The sequence below is a fragment of the Haemorhous mexicanus genome, chromosome 2 (genome assembly GCF_027477595.1).
Source record: "Haemorhous mexicanus isolate bHaeMex1 chromosome 2, bHaeMex1.pri, whole genome shotgun sequence".
Lineage (NCBI taxonomy): Eukaryota > Metazoa > Chordata > Aves > Passeriformes > Fringillidae > Haemorhous > Haemorhous mexicanus.
Window position 1 is genome coordinate 88,130,992 of NC_082342.1, and position 13,912 is coordinate 88,144,903.

Genomic DNA, 13,912 nt, shown 5'->3' on the forward strand with positions numbered 1-13,912 from the left:
CAAGTGTGTCCAGCATGAATTCAGCCACTTTTAGAAATTTGCTTTGTTGTTCTGACCTGCTGCAAAAAGCTTCCCAGGTGAGTCTTTGACCAGAATGTAATCATTAACTGTGTCAAAGGCAATAGGTGTGCCAAGAGCTGTTTGTGTTCAGCCATGGTACAAGCTGGAGAAAGTACAGCACTGGAAGGCTCCCCAGCACTGGAACGTGTCCAGGAACAACTGTTCCCAGCATTAGTTCAGCCAGGATTTACAAGTAATGTCCTGAACAGCTCCTGGACATAGTCCAGAGGTTAGCTCAGGCCAGGGCTAATTTCTAAAGGTAGTTTGCATGTGTCCACTTTATTTAGGCGTTTAAGAAAGTGTGTCTGGACTCTCATATGTAAATTGGCCTCTGTGCAAGAAAATAGTCCCAGGAATGTTTAGTCTAATAATAAAACATCTAGTACCATTATAAAATTAATCCAATAATCAAATAGCAATGTTCAAATGTCTAGTGTAAAAATCTAAGAGAATCTTATTTTTCTAGTTGCCCATGTGTACTTTAAGAGCTCCAAAGATACTTCTAGTATGAACTGACCCATTTTTGACAGTAGAACAATGAAATTCAGGCACCAGAATTTAAAAAAAATTATTCATCTCCATAAATTAATCATTAATCTTTTTAATATGAGACAGAAAGATATTTTTTTCTTAAGATTAAAATGTAACTAAAACTTGTTGAATAAAATATTGCACTCATATTTACTAAATAGAAGATATCCAATAAGGACAACTTACCCAAACAGTTAAAATTAGCCAAAACTAAAAAGCAAATACAATGGAATTTAAAAAGATTGCATATGAGGTATCATTTTCTCTTGGCTGCATCATGCTTTTATTCAAGAAAAAGAAGAAAGTAAAGAAAGCCTACATAATATTCCAGACTTTCCACAGGGATATACAGTTGACTAAGAAATGCACTTTCAGACTCCTCCATTTTTCTTGGTTATCTCACAATGTCAGCAACTAATACTATCTCTTCATTTTCAGATGTTATTGACTGTATTTTGCTCTCCATCAGCTGAAAGGAAAATAAAAACTTCCATCAGTTTTATACATAATGTTAGATTAGTCTCTACTTATGCACAATTCTGAGAGCATTTCACCTGTTTTTGCTGTGTGTAACCACCACAGTCTGTCCTGCTTCCTGACAAAACCCTATTTTGAACTGTTTTCTGTGTCACCTTCTTTTCTTTCCTGCATGTGTAACTTGCTAGTGGGTAATTAGGCGAGGTGTACACCTGGAAGGATTCAAGGGCACAGCTTGGAGGGGGGACATGGGGTTACCCAGGGCTCAGACACTGAGATCAGGTGTGAGGAAATTTATGGTGGTTTTATGTGGCGTTACATTTTATTTATTAATTTAGTTGTTTGTTTGTTTATTTAAATTTTATACAATTTTTAAATTTATGCATCAGTTGTAGATGAAGAGAGTGAGGAGATGTGCTAATCTCACTGGCAAATTCAGCCCTGCTCAGCTGGGGAGTAGCAGGAGGACTGTGATGTCCAGGACCTTATTTGAGAGACTGCTGCTGGTGCTGGTGAGGGGCTGGTAGAGGCAGCTGTGCTGGTTTTGTTTCTGGCTGCCTCACTGTGCCCTTCTGTGTCATTGTCCATGTCCTTGTGTTGGGAAAGTGAACAGCCCTTCCTGCTGCCTGGATCTACCAATGGGAGCATCAGCCTGTGCACCTGTCAGACTGGAATGGGAGAAACCCCGTGGTTCTGGAAGAGCACTGCATTTGACTTCCCTTAAAAATTCTCCTGCTGATTTTTTTTTATTTTTCTTCAGAATATGGCAAAGAATGATCCTCTGTAATGAGTTCCTTATCATTTAAAAATTCAGCCAGTAGAGTCTTGTCTGTATTTCACACATTTAATATAAAAATAGAAAGAGAACATACCTCTGGATTTGTATCAGCCACTGTAAAAAAAGCAGCTTTTGGCCCTGGGATCTGTGGAAATGCTGCCTTCCAACAGCCAGTCCTGGAAATCACAACATATTGAATACAAAACCAAAATTGAATAGCCATAATGTGACAACACCATTGTACCCTTGCACCAGCTCTTATCTTCCTCTTCACTCCTAAAAGTAAACTGAAAAATACACAGAATCTCAATACAGAATGACCATATATCAGGAAAACATGAATAATTTAGAAGGTAATAGATTAATTTTTTATTGAAGATTTTCTAGTAGTAAATTTCCTTCTTTGACAGAGAAAGAAATTTGCCCTGCTATGTCACTACAAACAGTGAAAAGTGGGGGTAAAAGTTTTGACAAGTTGAGAGGGCTGTACCTTCTCTGTACATTTCTATGCAAAGTGCATCATATAGGAGAATATACTTTTTCTTTCAGTTTCTGTTTCACTTATGGGATTTATTTTACCTATCCTACAGAGACACCTCCGCCGTATTACTTTAAAAACTTTAGGTGTTACACACACACAGAGAAAATAAAATAAATGCATAAATTAAGTTTACCTTTTGCAGAAAAAAATTGTGATGATTGCCATTAGGGATGTTGCAACTGCTACCCCAAGTAAAATCCATACTGAAGAAGATATAAGTTCCTCATTTCCTGAAAGAGAAACAGTCATAAATTATTATTGTCATTATTATTTTTTATTATTATTATATATTATAGATATTGAATATAGAAAATTATAGTAAATTAATGATATATTAATTTATAGAAATAAAAGTATATATTTATATATTATATATAATATATTATTATGTATATTATTAGTTCTACGAGTAGTAGTAGTCATCATGTGAGGAATAGATCGTAGAATTACAGAACACAGAATAGTTTGGGTTGGAAGTGACCTTTAGAGATCACCTAATTCCAGCCGCTGTGACACAGGCAGGGATGCAGAGCAGATTGCTTAGAGCCCCAGCCTGGCTCTGAACACTTTTAGGGATGAGGCATCCACAACCTTTCTAGGCAACCTGTGCCAGTGCCTCATCACCCTCATGGTGAAGAATTTCTTCCTAAAATCTAACGTAAATCTACACTCTTTCAGTTTAAAGCCATTCCCCCTTGAACTATAACTACATGTCCTGGCACAAAGTCCCTCTCCAGCTCTCTTGTAGCCACTTTAGATACTGGATAATTGTGAGAGGATGTCTCTGGAGCCTCCTCTTTTCCAGTGGAGCAAACCAAACTTTCTCAGGCTATAAGAGGTGCTTCAGCCCTCTGATCCTTCTTGTGACCCTCCTCTGGACTTGCCCCAACAGGTGCATGGCCCTGCTGTGCCAATCCTTTTGCCATGTGTGTGTGTCCATAGGTGTGTGACAATGTGTGAGGTAGACAGGACATCCCTGGGGGAAGAGTAGCCCAGGGCATGGATTTGTTCTTACCAAACTCAACAGGTGCACTCCATTCCCCCCAGGCTGGGTTCACAAAGCAGGCACTGCCAGCTGCTCTCATTTTCAAGATGTACTTCTTTCTTGTATTTGATCTTAGAAATATGTTACTATTTCCCCCTTCCTAAAAAATACCCAAAAAACTGAGTTGCTTTTCTTTGTTCCATGCCTGTGTTGACAAAATGCATGTGCCATTTACCAGTGAAATTTTTAAGAGGTTATGAAAGCATTTCTTATTAAAGAAGACTGTTGTTACAGAGAAAAAAAAAAATATATAATATGTACACAAATATGTATCTCAAAAATAACCTGACACTCATGTAACTCTTTACATTTAGAAGCATTTAATCTTTTACACTGTAAAAGTATAACCTGTGATTTCTTATGATACGGTCTGATTTATTGATAACTTCCCTAAGCACATAGAGAGGCAGAAAATCCTCTTTAACCATCTCATTCTTGTACTGCTAGAACAGTGATTTGAGGAATAAGGTGTCTGTGCACTTTTCCCAGCTCTGCACTATGAATTTTCAGAAAAAGCATAACTTTCCAGCCAAACCTGTAAAATAAGTAGATGACTGCAATACTCAGTGTTACCAGAATTTAATGTAATATTCTTGTTCTTGGTGGCTTTTGCATAGAGGTGGGATGTGCAAGCTGCACTGATTAAAGAGAGGTGCAGCATACCTGGATGACAGGTATGTCATGACAATCCTCTTGTCCATCCCAAAAGGACTTTTGTGGTCTATGTTTTTCATAAACAAAATTGAATTCCTAGGAGATATTTTATCTTTTCTCTGTAGTCAGTGATGTGTAACTTCAAAATCTCTTCCAAATATTTGAAGAGAGTGGACAATGTAATGAAAAATGGGAGCTTTTTCAAAATACTTACAGAAAAGTAATAAAGTTCTGCCCCAGAATGTATAGTAAATTACATAAGTAAATATGCCATGATGATTCAGCAGTTTGATGTACTCATGAAATCCATAAATAAAGTTCCCATAAAGCATAGAGCACTGAGCACATACTGATTTAAAGGTATTTCCATACTATTTACTTTTCACAGTTGACAATGAAATGAACATGTACTGGTGATGAATAAACAGACAGACTCACTTGTATGGAAGTATATATAGGTTTTCCTTTAGAATTATCCTGTAAATTGAAAGAAAAAGAAAAGCAACTAACTTTATTTTGATCATTGCTTGTTTTATGTTTCAATAATAATTAATTTTTATCTCCTGTTCCATTTTTCTGCATTCTAAAACTAGTGATTTGTCTAACATCTAATATCTAATATCTAATTCATCTACAATGCCAAGTTTACATAGTAATAATTCTGCTACTGAAAGATATTTGTTCTCCTTTTCATCACAGCTGAGATATAAAATTTATTTCAGATTGAAACACAAAGCAAACCAGACCTAAATGAAAACTGTAAGTTTATTCTTACAGACACCAGGGAAAAAAAAAAAGAAATAACCTGTGAATAAACCTTTTCTTTTGCATCCAATGTTTTAATGCTACAATAAATGTCACAGTATGCAATTGCAAATATTATGTGAATATTATTTTGTTTTCTTTTAGATGAAGAAATTTGGGATTGGCATGGAATCACAGATATTTTAGGTTGTCCTCCACTACATTTTTGATAGAATAAAATCTGCTCATTTCAGTTGAATAACCATAATAACTACCACATAATGTACTGACCACACACAACTAATGGCTGCAGACTATATCCTCTCCATTAGACAGCTAGTTAGGTATTTTTGTAACTATTTTGCAAGACACCATTTTAGAATAAAACTCAATTAATCCAGACTTATTTTTTCAAATAATACTGTGCCTGCTCATGTGGCATCTGGACATGAGGCTGCTCAGCCTGGAGAAGAAAAGGCTCTGGGGAGAGCTTCCAGTACCTAAAGGGTCCTACAGGAAGGCTGAAGAGGGATTTTTCCCAAGGGTATGTACTGATAGCACATGGGGGTGGCCTTAAGATGAAGGAGGGTAGGTTTAGATGAAATATTAGGAAGAAATTCTTTACTGTGCTGGTGGTGAGGCACTGGGACAGACTGTCCAGAGAAGCTGTGGATGTCCCTGAAGATGTGGAAGAGCTCAAGGCCGGGGTGAATGGGGCTCTGAGTAACTTGGTCTAGTGAATGGTGTCCCTGCCATGGCAGAGGGATTGAATTAGATGGTCTTTGAGGTCACTTCCAACCCAAACCATTCTAAGACTGCATAAAGCAAGCTGCTGTCCAGGATGCCTTCTAGTATCTGCACTCAAGCTAAATTATGCAGAGGGACCATTCTAAGATAAATATTTGGCCAATGAACCCCTTGTTCCTCTTTATTGGTGCAGGGCAACCTGAAAGTTTTCAAGGGTGATTACAGAGCACTGGGGAGGGGATGGTGAAGGGCAGGAAGTACAGATGGTATATCCTCAGGCCTTCCAGTGAGAGGGAAAGGCTTGAGCAGAATTTGCAGTCATCCAGCAGGTCAAGACCTGGCTAAATAACTGCTGTCACAGGCAGGGCTTTGTCTTCTATGACCTTGGGATCCTTTTTGAGAAGGAGGGGCTACTGGGCAGGAATGGGATACATCTCTCCAAGGAGGGTGATTGCATCCTTGCAAACAGGTTTGGGCAACTGGGCCTTCTGCTGCGTATAAAGGAGTTCCTTGTATGCACAGAGCTCTGTCTTGGGATAAATAATGAACCAGTAAGAGAATTTGTGTGTAGGCATCAGTGGACAGATCAGCAGAGTTGTCAGTGATAAAGCAATAAATTTGGCAGAAGATATTTTTTGTGAGTAAGTCTTCCAAAGATATGATTATAGCTGCATCTGATAAGAGTCAGAGGAGCCTACACTGCTCAATTGCTGGAATAATTGCTGTACCTTGACGTAATTAGCTGGGTGAAAACTGCTAATGATGATGAAAAATAGCTAGAAAATTCAGACAAAGTATGAATTGAGTATTCTTTATAAAATGCACATTACATATATTAAAAGGTATTAGAAAGTATGTATTGCTTTACTGCAATAGATTTTATTCCAATGTCAGACAGAGTTTTCAATAATGTTTCTCTGTTACACAGCAGCCGAGTGATTCAGAGAAGTAACGCTGTTTCACGGCAGTTAGCCGGGCTTGCAAAAAGACTCGACTGTGAAATAGTAAACCCAACCCAGACTAAGAAATTCCAAATTCCAAAATACCTTCAATCAGGCACTAAGTAGGTGGCCCAATCTGTTGATAGCTCAGGAAGATTTTTCCTTTGTAGTCTCTGTCTGCCACCCCGTGGCCTTTCGGGGCAGCTCTGCCGCCGCGGTTACACCTGCCCTTGTAGGGGAGCACAGCAATCTCATTGCTCCCCTGCTGCTGCCAAAAGACTCGTAAAGGTCACCCCCCCACTAACCTGTCCTTAATCACACCGCCTTTCTGCTTTCTCTCACATTTATTTTCCTTTTGTCTATCATTATATATCTTCAACTTTTGGAGCAACAGCTGTGATGCTTATATCTGGGTAAGCCATTTGTATTTTATACATAGGGATATTTCATTCATTTCTATTAACTCAAAATTGTTGTGTGAATGCACATTTCCCTTTTCACTCTTTAAAGCCCAGATCTGGCCTTCCACAGAGATCCAGTTTCCACTGGAAATACAGGGCAACTCCAACCAGTTTTAGTGAAAGAAGAGCCTTTTTCTAAGAGTTGTCACAAACAAAACTGTGATATGTTTGAATCTTGATTAACCATGCTTCTCCTCTGTGACTGTCCCAGACATCCAGTGTATCTCCAGCAGTGTCTTACTCAAGGAGGCAGGGATTAAAAAAAAATAACAATGGGGCAGTATGGAAGTGTGGGATTTGGTATGGACCTGAAAAGTGCAGTCACAAAGGAATAGGGTGCTGTGTATGGGGAAGGCTACATCACAGAAGAGAGACTTATTTACTTTTCACTTATGTGTATTGGTAAATGCAAATATATTAATTAATGTTAAGTGCAAGTGAAGACATTCTTACCTTATACTTTATGTTAATTTCATATTTAAAACACATGTCCTTGCTAGAATGACTTATTTGGGGTCGTTGCCATTGAATTTTGCAATCACTTTTAATTTCATCACAGTTGACTGTGATATTTGATGGAGGCATGAGCTTTTCTGAAATGATAATATCAAGAATTCAAATAATTAAAATCACTTGATCTCTTTTTTATTTGATGAAAGAGAGTGAAATTGCAAGTAACACCTCTATGAACAAAGATACTTGTTTATCTATTTTTCTTAGGACCTATTAGAAATAGTTTAAAGACCAATGTTTTCTAAATCATGTACACAGGATCATAGAAAAAAAGAGAAGGGACTAAGACAGAGACTAAAACGAATATGAAATAGTTACAAAGAACACCAAGGGCAATCCAAGGTAGTCAATGACTTTCATAAGAAGTAAAGTTATTAAGCTAGGATCCATCAGCCTGGAAAACAGCAGGCAGCAGAGGATATGCTAGTGGTCTAAACTCACAGATGGACAACAAAGGCAAATATGGAATTCCTGTTTGCTGTTTCTCATTATCTTAAACAAACAAAAAAAAATTAAAAACCAAATAAAACTTTTACAAAAGCATTCATACTAAATCATAAAGTGAAGAGTTTAAAACAACTTTTTTACACACACATATATAAAAGAGGGTTACTGTAAGAATTACACTGGCAAGTAACTGTAGAAGCATTCAAAAATAAAGTGTGGAAATTTAAAATTCATTGCTTTAGGCTACAGTCCTTGTAAACACTATAGTCAGCAAGATTTTAATGACTAGAAAATGATATAGGAGCATACAAAGAAACAATCCCCTCCATTTATTTTTCTAGAGGAGTAAAGTCTGTCTTATATATACAATGTTTTCTTTTCAAGAGAATGTTTATTACTGTGAACGAACTAGCTGCTGCTACCCCCAAATTAAGAAATTCAAAGATTTTTTTTCTCTAAGCCTCCTCATGATGTTTCTGTGACCTGAAGGTTTTGCCCTCAATCGTTTGTGAACTTTGCCATTTTTTCCCTCCTTGCAAAAGAAATAGACATACAAAATTTAAGAAAGACTCTCCATTTTTAGTAGTCTAGCCAATTTCTTCATGTACTGCCCCTCACTTCACAGATGTAAGCAAAAATATCAGGACCTTTATATTTTGATCATTGCCAATTACTTGATTATTGGAACAGCAAAAGACAGTCCCTCATGGCAGAAAGGGTGACAAAATGGAAGAAAGTTTATTATGAGCTAGAATACTCCATTACATCAGTCTTTAGGAACAGGCCTGACCTGTTTGTGATGGGCTACTTTGTCAAAGAACAATCCTGTTTTATCTGCCAGGAGTGACATTACAGCTCAGTTTCTTCTTAAAGAGCAAAACTTTTCTGTTCAATCTTTTAGCTCAATACCAGAACCAGTGTGACATTTCCAGTGAGACTTTGCAGCAGAAACAGTGAGTGCACAAGATGCTTTCAAGTACAGCCCCACATGCCTAAGGTATGTTGTACATGTCTTAATTCATTTACTCCAGGCTACAGTGTTCTGTGTGTCATCCCCTCTGGCAAAGAAAAGCAGAAATTAGTTCTCAGATAAACTTCTAAAAAGTCTCCTCTCTCTTCTGTTGGGTGGTGTTTGGCCATCACTGAAAGAGCAGCAAGGGAAAGTACAGGTTTTAAAGTCTTGTGGACCTTGCTTGAGAAAAACCTAAAATTCATAAGGGTAGATTGCTAAAGAACCTGAGACACAATACAGCTGTGAGCTTTCCTGTTTAATTATCCTCTTTGCCTTTTGCCTGAGGAATAGGTTTTCTTGAGGAAGCCGCAGTCTCTTACTCTGAACCCTAGGTGAGACAGGGTACATGGTTCCTTCTCAGGGATAAATGCCCTACTATTTTCATACAATAATTAAAATAAAGCTAAAATAAAGTATTGACTTACCAATTTCATACAGGTCAATGTACTCATCATAGAACTGGATCAGGGAGTCTTTGCTAGACCCATTCACCAGGAAGTAAGCTTTTTCAATCCCTATGCTCACATTTTGGAAGATGCATCCCACATTTCTGCAATTTTCATCTTTAATGTAAAGCTCACATTCCATCTCCTCTTCATCTCTGCATACAGCAAAGTATTTTAGTTAAACATGGGCACTGTGATGTGTTGAATGAGAATTCAGGCTTCCCTGTCTCAAGCAGACCTACTCACCTTGAATTCTGCCAGTAGAGAAAATACTGTGTGTCTTCTGGAGCATCCCTTCCTGCCTGCCAAGTGCAGTTCATGAGGAAGATGTTATAAATCACACAGGAGAAGTTTTCAATGGCTGACCCCTTCATGCCTGCAGACACAGGAATATCCATGATGAGGAAAAAAATCATGTGACTCCTCCAAGCTGGAGGATCATGGCACACACTTAGCTATGTTAGACTCCATCTGGTTGCTGCTTGGTTTGAATGGAATGACTTGGTTTGAAAGGAATTACTTATTTCATTTTGTTTTCTAACACTGAAAGATATTAGCCCTGATAGATTAAATGAAGAATTTTTTAGGGATAAAATCCCCCAAAGATGTGATTATAGCTGCAAAAACCCAATGTGTGTGGAAAAAAGAGCCGGTGATCTCAGGAGAACTGCATAAGCACTATGGACACGCATTGGATGGCTGCTATTTTAAGGTCTAAAGATTGTTTTTCTATCTGCTATATACAAAGTTAAGGGTGAATAGATGTCAGGAAAGTGGGTAAATAGCTGCAAGTATAAGATATCAAAATAGGTCACAGTATTATCCATCAACTCAAGTTACCCAGTGCTGAATGTTGTAAGTTAGCTGAGGCTGTTAGTTCATGTGCTTTAAAGGATGTAGATCAGATACAAGGAAGAAAACCTTTACTGTGAGGGCAGTGAGGCAATAGAACAGGTTGCCAGAGAAGCTTGGATGCACCATCCTTGGAAGTATTTGAGTCTGGGTTTGTTGGGGCATTGAGCAACCAGGTGTCCTGGAACACGTCCCTGAAGGGGGTGAAACTAAGCGATCTTCAAGGTCCTCTCCAACCCAAATCATTCTGTGAATATGATTCCATGACTGAGGAACAGTCTCTCACTTCTAAAAAGTCAGTATCAAACCCAGTAAAAAATCAAAATTGTGTCTAGGATTTTTCTTAGCATGCAGCAGGTACTTTATTTGAAAAAAAAAAACTTAATTTAACTTAGTTCCATATATTTCTCTGACAGCTTTTTAGATTTTGTCTCGGACATCCAGACACCCCTCCAGTCTTGGACTTCCTAGATACTCACTAAATACCTCAGCAAACAAAACAGTTGGAAAGAAAAAGCCAGACCTACCTTTTATTTCAAAATGTCTTTACCTCGTTTATCTCTCTATTATAATCTTCAGGTTCAGAGAAGATAGAAAGACTATATTTTAAAAGGCTGTATAACTATAAATAGGGCTGTCTCCCTTGCTGCTGGTGTTTTGGGGAACCATCTTAGCAAAGGAAGTGTTTCAAAATAAATGTTCATCACTTCCCCCCTGATTCATAGCAAATTTTGTAATTGCCCAACTCAGGATTTCTTATAACGTGAACAAGAAGTTAGCTGGTTAAATTTCCCCTTTTGTTGCACCAGAGTATGGTGGTGTTTGGGAACCCAGAAAGTGCTTAAATTTGCTTTTACAGGTATTTCTCTCTAGCTCTAAACAATACTGAGAAGTACAAAGCATCTCTCCATGCAAACCATCTCTGGGGGGTGGAATATGGGGGTTCTCCGTGGAGGGCATCAGGGTGAGACCAGCCCACCCCACCTCCAGCCCAGATCAGGGCAGCTGTGGGCCCAGGGCAGCCCCAGCCCTGATCCCAGGCATGTCCTGGGGGACTGGGATGGGCCATGGGCCCAGCTTGGCAGGGGCCATGTCCAGGCAGGGCAGGGCTGTGGGAACCTGGAGAATGGCCTTGCTGGTACCACTGGGCAGGGGCTGATGGATGCAGGGGGCTGATGTGGAGTCCTGGGCTCTGGGCATGGTGGGGGAAGCTCCAGGGACTGGGCAGGGATAACCAGGAATGTGGGGGTTCCCAGGGAAATGACAATGTAAACTGTAGATGTTCTTTAAGCAGATGGGAAAAGGGGATTTCAAATCTTGGATATGATATCTTCAGATGAGATATATCACTACTAGAAAGTGTGATGTGCATTTGTCCTCATTTCATTTCTCACGATGTGAAAACAGCCAAACTACAAACTGCCACTAAAACAGAAAAAAATTGCAGGTAGTAAGCATCCAACCACAAAGACCCACTCCAGGCCCTCCTCTTGGGCATTTTTTACTTTCTTGGGTCACAGCTGTGCATTTTCTAAAGAAGAGAGTTATTATACACAGTATAAAACATCAAAAGTATAAAACAGTATAAAACATCCTTTAAACCCTGAAAGGCTTTGTTTCACAGAAGGCAATGTAATTTGCTTAATATGGAGATTTAAAATCCATGTAAAGTAATTTCATTTCTTCACATTGAAATTGAAGCATCGCTAGAAAATATGACACCTTTCAAACATCAAGATATGTCGACATTTTCCTCTTAAAAACACACACATCCTTTCTGCTTGGAGTTTTTAACTCTTTAACTTTGTATGAAAGAGAACAGTCCATGGACTTCTCTAACACTTCAATTTCTTGGCTACTATATATGGCCTTTGTATTATATAACATATATAATATATTATATTTTATATATATATATATATATATATATAATTACCTTTATCAAAATGCTGCGGTCATTCAAATCCTACAGCTTTATTGCCATATGGAATAATTTAACCATATCAGCAGTAGTTCTTATGTATCAGCTATTCACAGATGACTAGGAGGATATAGTTATGTCCAAGAGAGGAAGCCAAAGGTAGCTCAGTGCTGTCTTCCCTAGAGACAAAGAGAGCTTCCCTTCTAGAGACCCAGAAATGCCCAGGCTCACGAGTATTTCTTCTTTCTGGATTCTGGTTAGAGTGTGAGATTGCTGACTGATGAGGTAGAAATAGGCAGTCATTTTCTGGGTTCATTATCTCATGTTGATTATAAATATTAGTTATACTGTGTTGTTGCTGAGGCCAGCCAGCACCACAAAGAGGATATCTGACATGCTTTCTTCTCCTCAGCTCATGTAGTATAAAGTGAACAGGTGTAGTGAAGTAAGTTTACTCATCATGTTGGAAATTTTTTGACTGCAAAATTTTCTACCACAAAAAAAAAAACCACCAAAACCACAAAAAACAAACAAACAAACAAAAAACCAACATAAAAACCTGCCTCACCGCTGCTCACAAGCAGTACTAAAAACATAGAGCAAGGGATGATAAAAGAACTGATCTATTAAGTGGCACTCTGTGGTTGTGTTCATGCGTTTAATCACATCTGTTAATAACTCGGTGTTAACTGAGGAGATGAACAATTCACTTTGAGCATCCAGAACTTCAGTCATCCACAGAATCAAGAACCATGAGAGAATCAAGAGAGCCTTGCCTGGTCTTTTGTGGTTTGAGAGGTAATGACCTAAGGCAATGTTGGCTCTGTAAGGCCCAATTCATGGACATTCACTCTCTTCATATGTTAGTAGAGAATAAAAATATGAGAAAGTTTTTCTGAAGCATATCTAAGAGACAAAGGGTGGGAATGACAAGCATGTATGTATAGATGGATATTCTACTAAAAAAAGCAGATTTAGTCAAATATGAAGATCATTTTGGTGAGAATCACTATGACTACCCCTATCACATTATAGATGTCAACAGACAAAGCAAATGAAAGCTTGGACATCAGGTCTAAGCCCATGATAGTTATTCAGAGGTAAAAGCAGCCCATTTTCAGAAGTTTCACTGTACTTCCATGTCACTGACATGCTCTATGAAAAATCCTTTCCTTAGGATTTTTCCCTCCTGAGAAGCTGAGAGGCCTCAAGAACAAACTGCAAGCAATTCTTATCTGCGGCTGTGGAATGCAACAGGTGGATCTGTGATTGGTCTCATCTGGTTGTTTCTAATCAATAGCCAGTCACAGTTCACAGTTCACCTGTCCAGACTGTCTCGGTCAGAGACAAACCTTTGTTATTCATTCCTTTTCTATTCGTAGCTTAACCTTCTGATTAAATCATTTCTTTGGTTCTTTTAGTATAGTTTTTAACATAATATATATCATAAAATAATAAACTAAGCCTTCTGAACATGGAGCCAACTTTGTCGTCTCTTCCCTCATCCTAAGACCCCTGCGAACAATGCATCATTTCCAGGTTAAATTAATTCCATACATAACCATTTTTTTGTACACTGACTGTACTATAAAGACAGAAGAAAGGACTTCTGATCACAAAAAATGTAAAACCCCACAGTTTATTGTGTCCTCATCTTTGGAAGAAAGCATTCAACTTTGTGGTGGTGAGAAGGGGAGTGACAAGTACCCAAGTAATAAAATCAGAGCCATAAGAAATGTCAT

General features: G+C 38.3%; 1 protein-coding gene across 3 annotated transcripts; it reads right to left on the minus strand.

Moving 5' to 3' along the window:
* Positions 1–850: 850 nt before the first annotated feature.
* Positions 851–10,936, minus strand: LOC132323766 (granulocyte-macrophage colony-stimulating factor receptor subunit alpha-like). 3 transcript variants are annotated; one of them, XM_059839384.1, is made up of 9 exons: positions 10,777–10,936; positions 9,644–9,773; positions 9,377–9,552; positions 7,433–7,572; positions 4,525–4,563; positions 3,403–3,532; positions 2,521–2,617; positions 1,941–2,133; positions 851–1,060 (listed from the first exon to the last, which is right to left on the minus strand). In XM_059839384.1, exons 2-9 carry the CDS (start codon positions 9,769–9,771, stop codon positions 986–988), a joined length of 978 nt encoding a protein of 325 aa, XP_059695367.1. In that variant the 5' UTR covers positions 9,772–9,773; positions 10,777–10,936; the 3' UTR covers positions 851–985. The 3 variants fall into 3 exon arrangements, with proteins under 3 accessions (XP_059695367.1, XP_059695369.1, XP_059695368.1); XM_059839386.1 differs by having other exon boundaries at positions 1,941–2,022; positions 10,777–10,935; XM_059839385.1 differs by having other exon boundaries at positions 10,800–10,928.
* Positions 10,937–13,912: the final 2,976 nt, after the last annotated feature.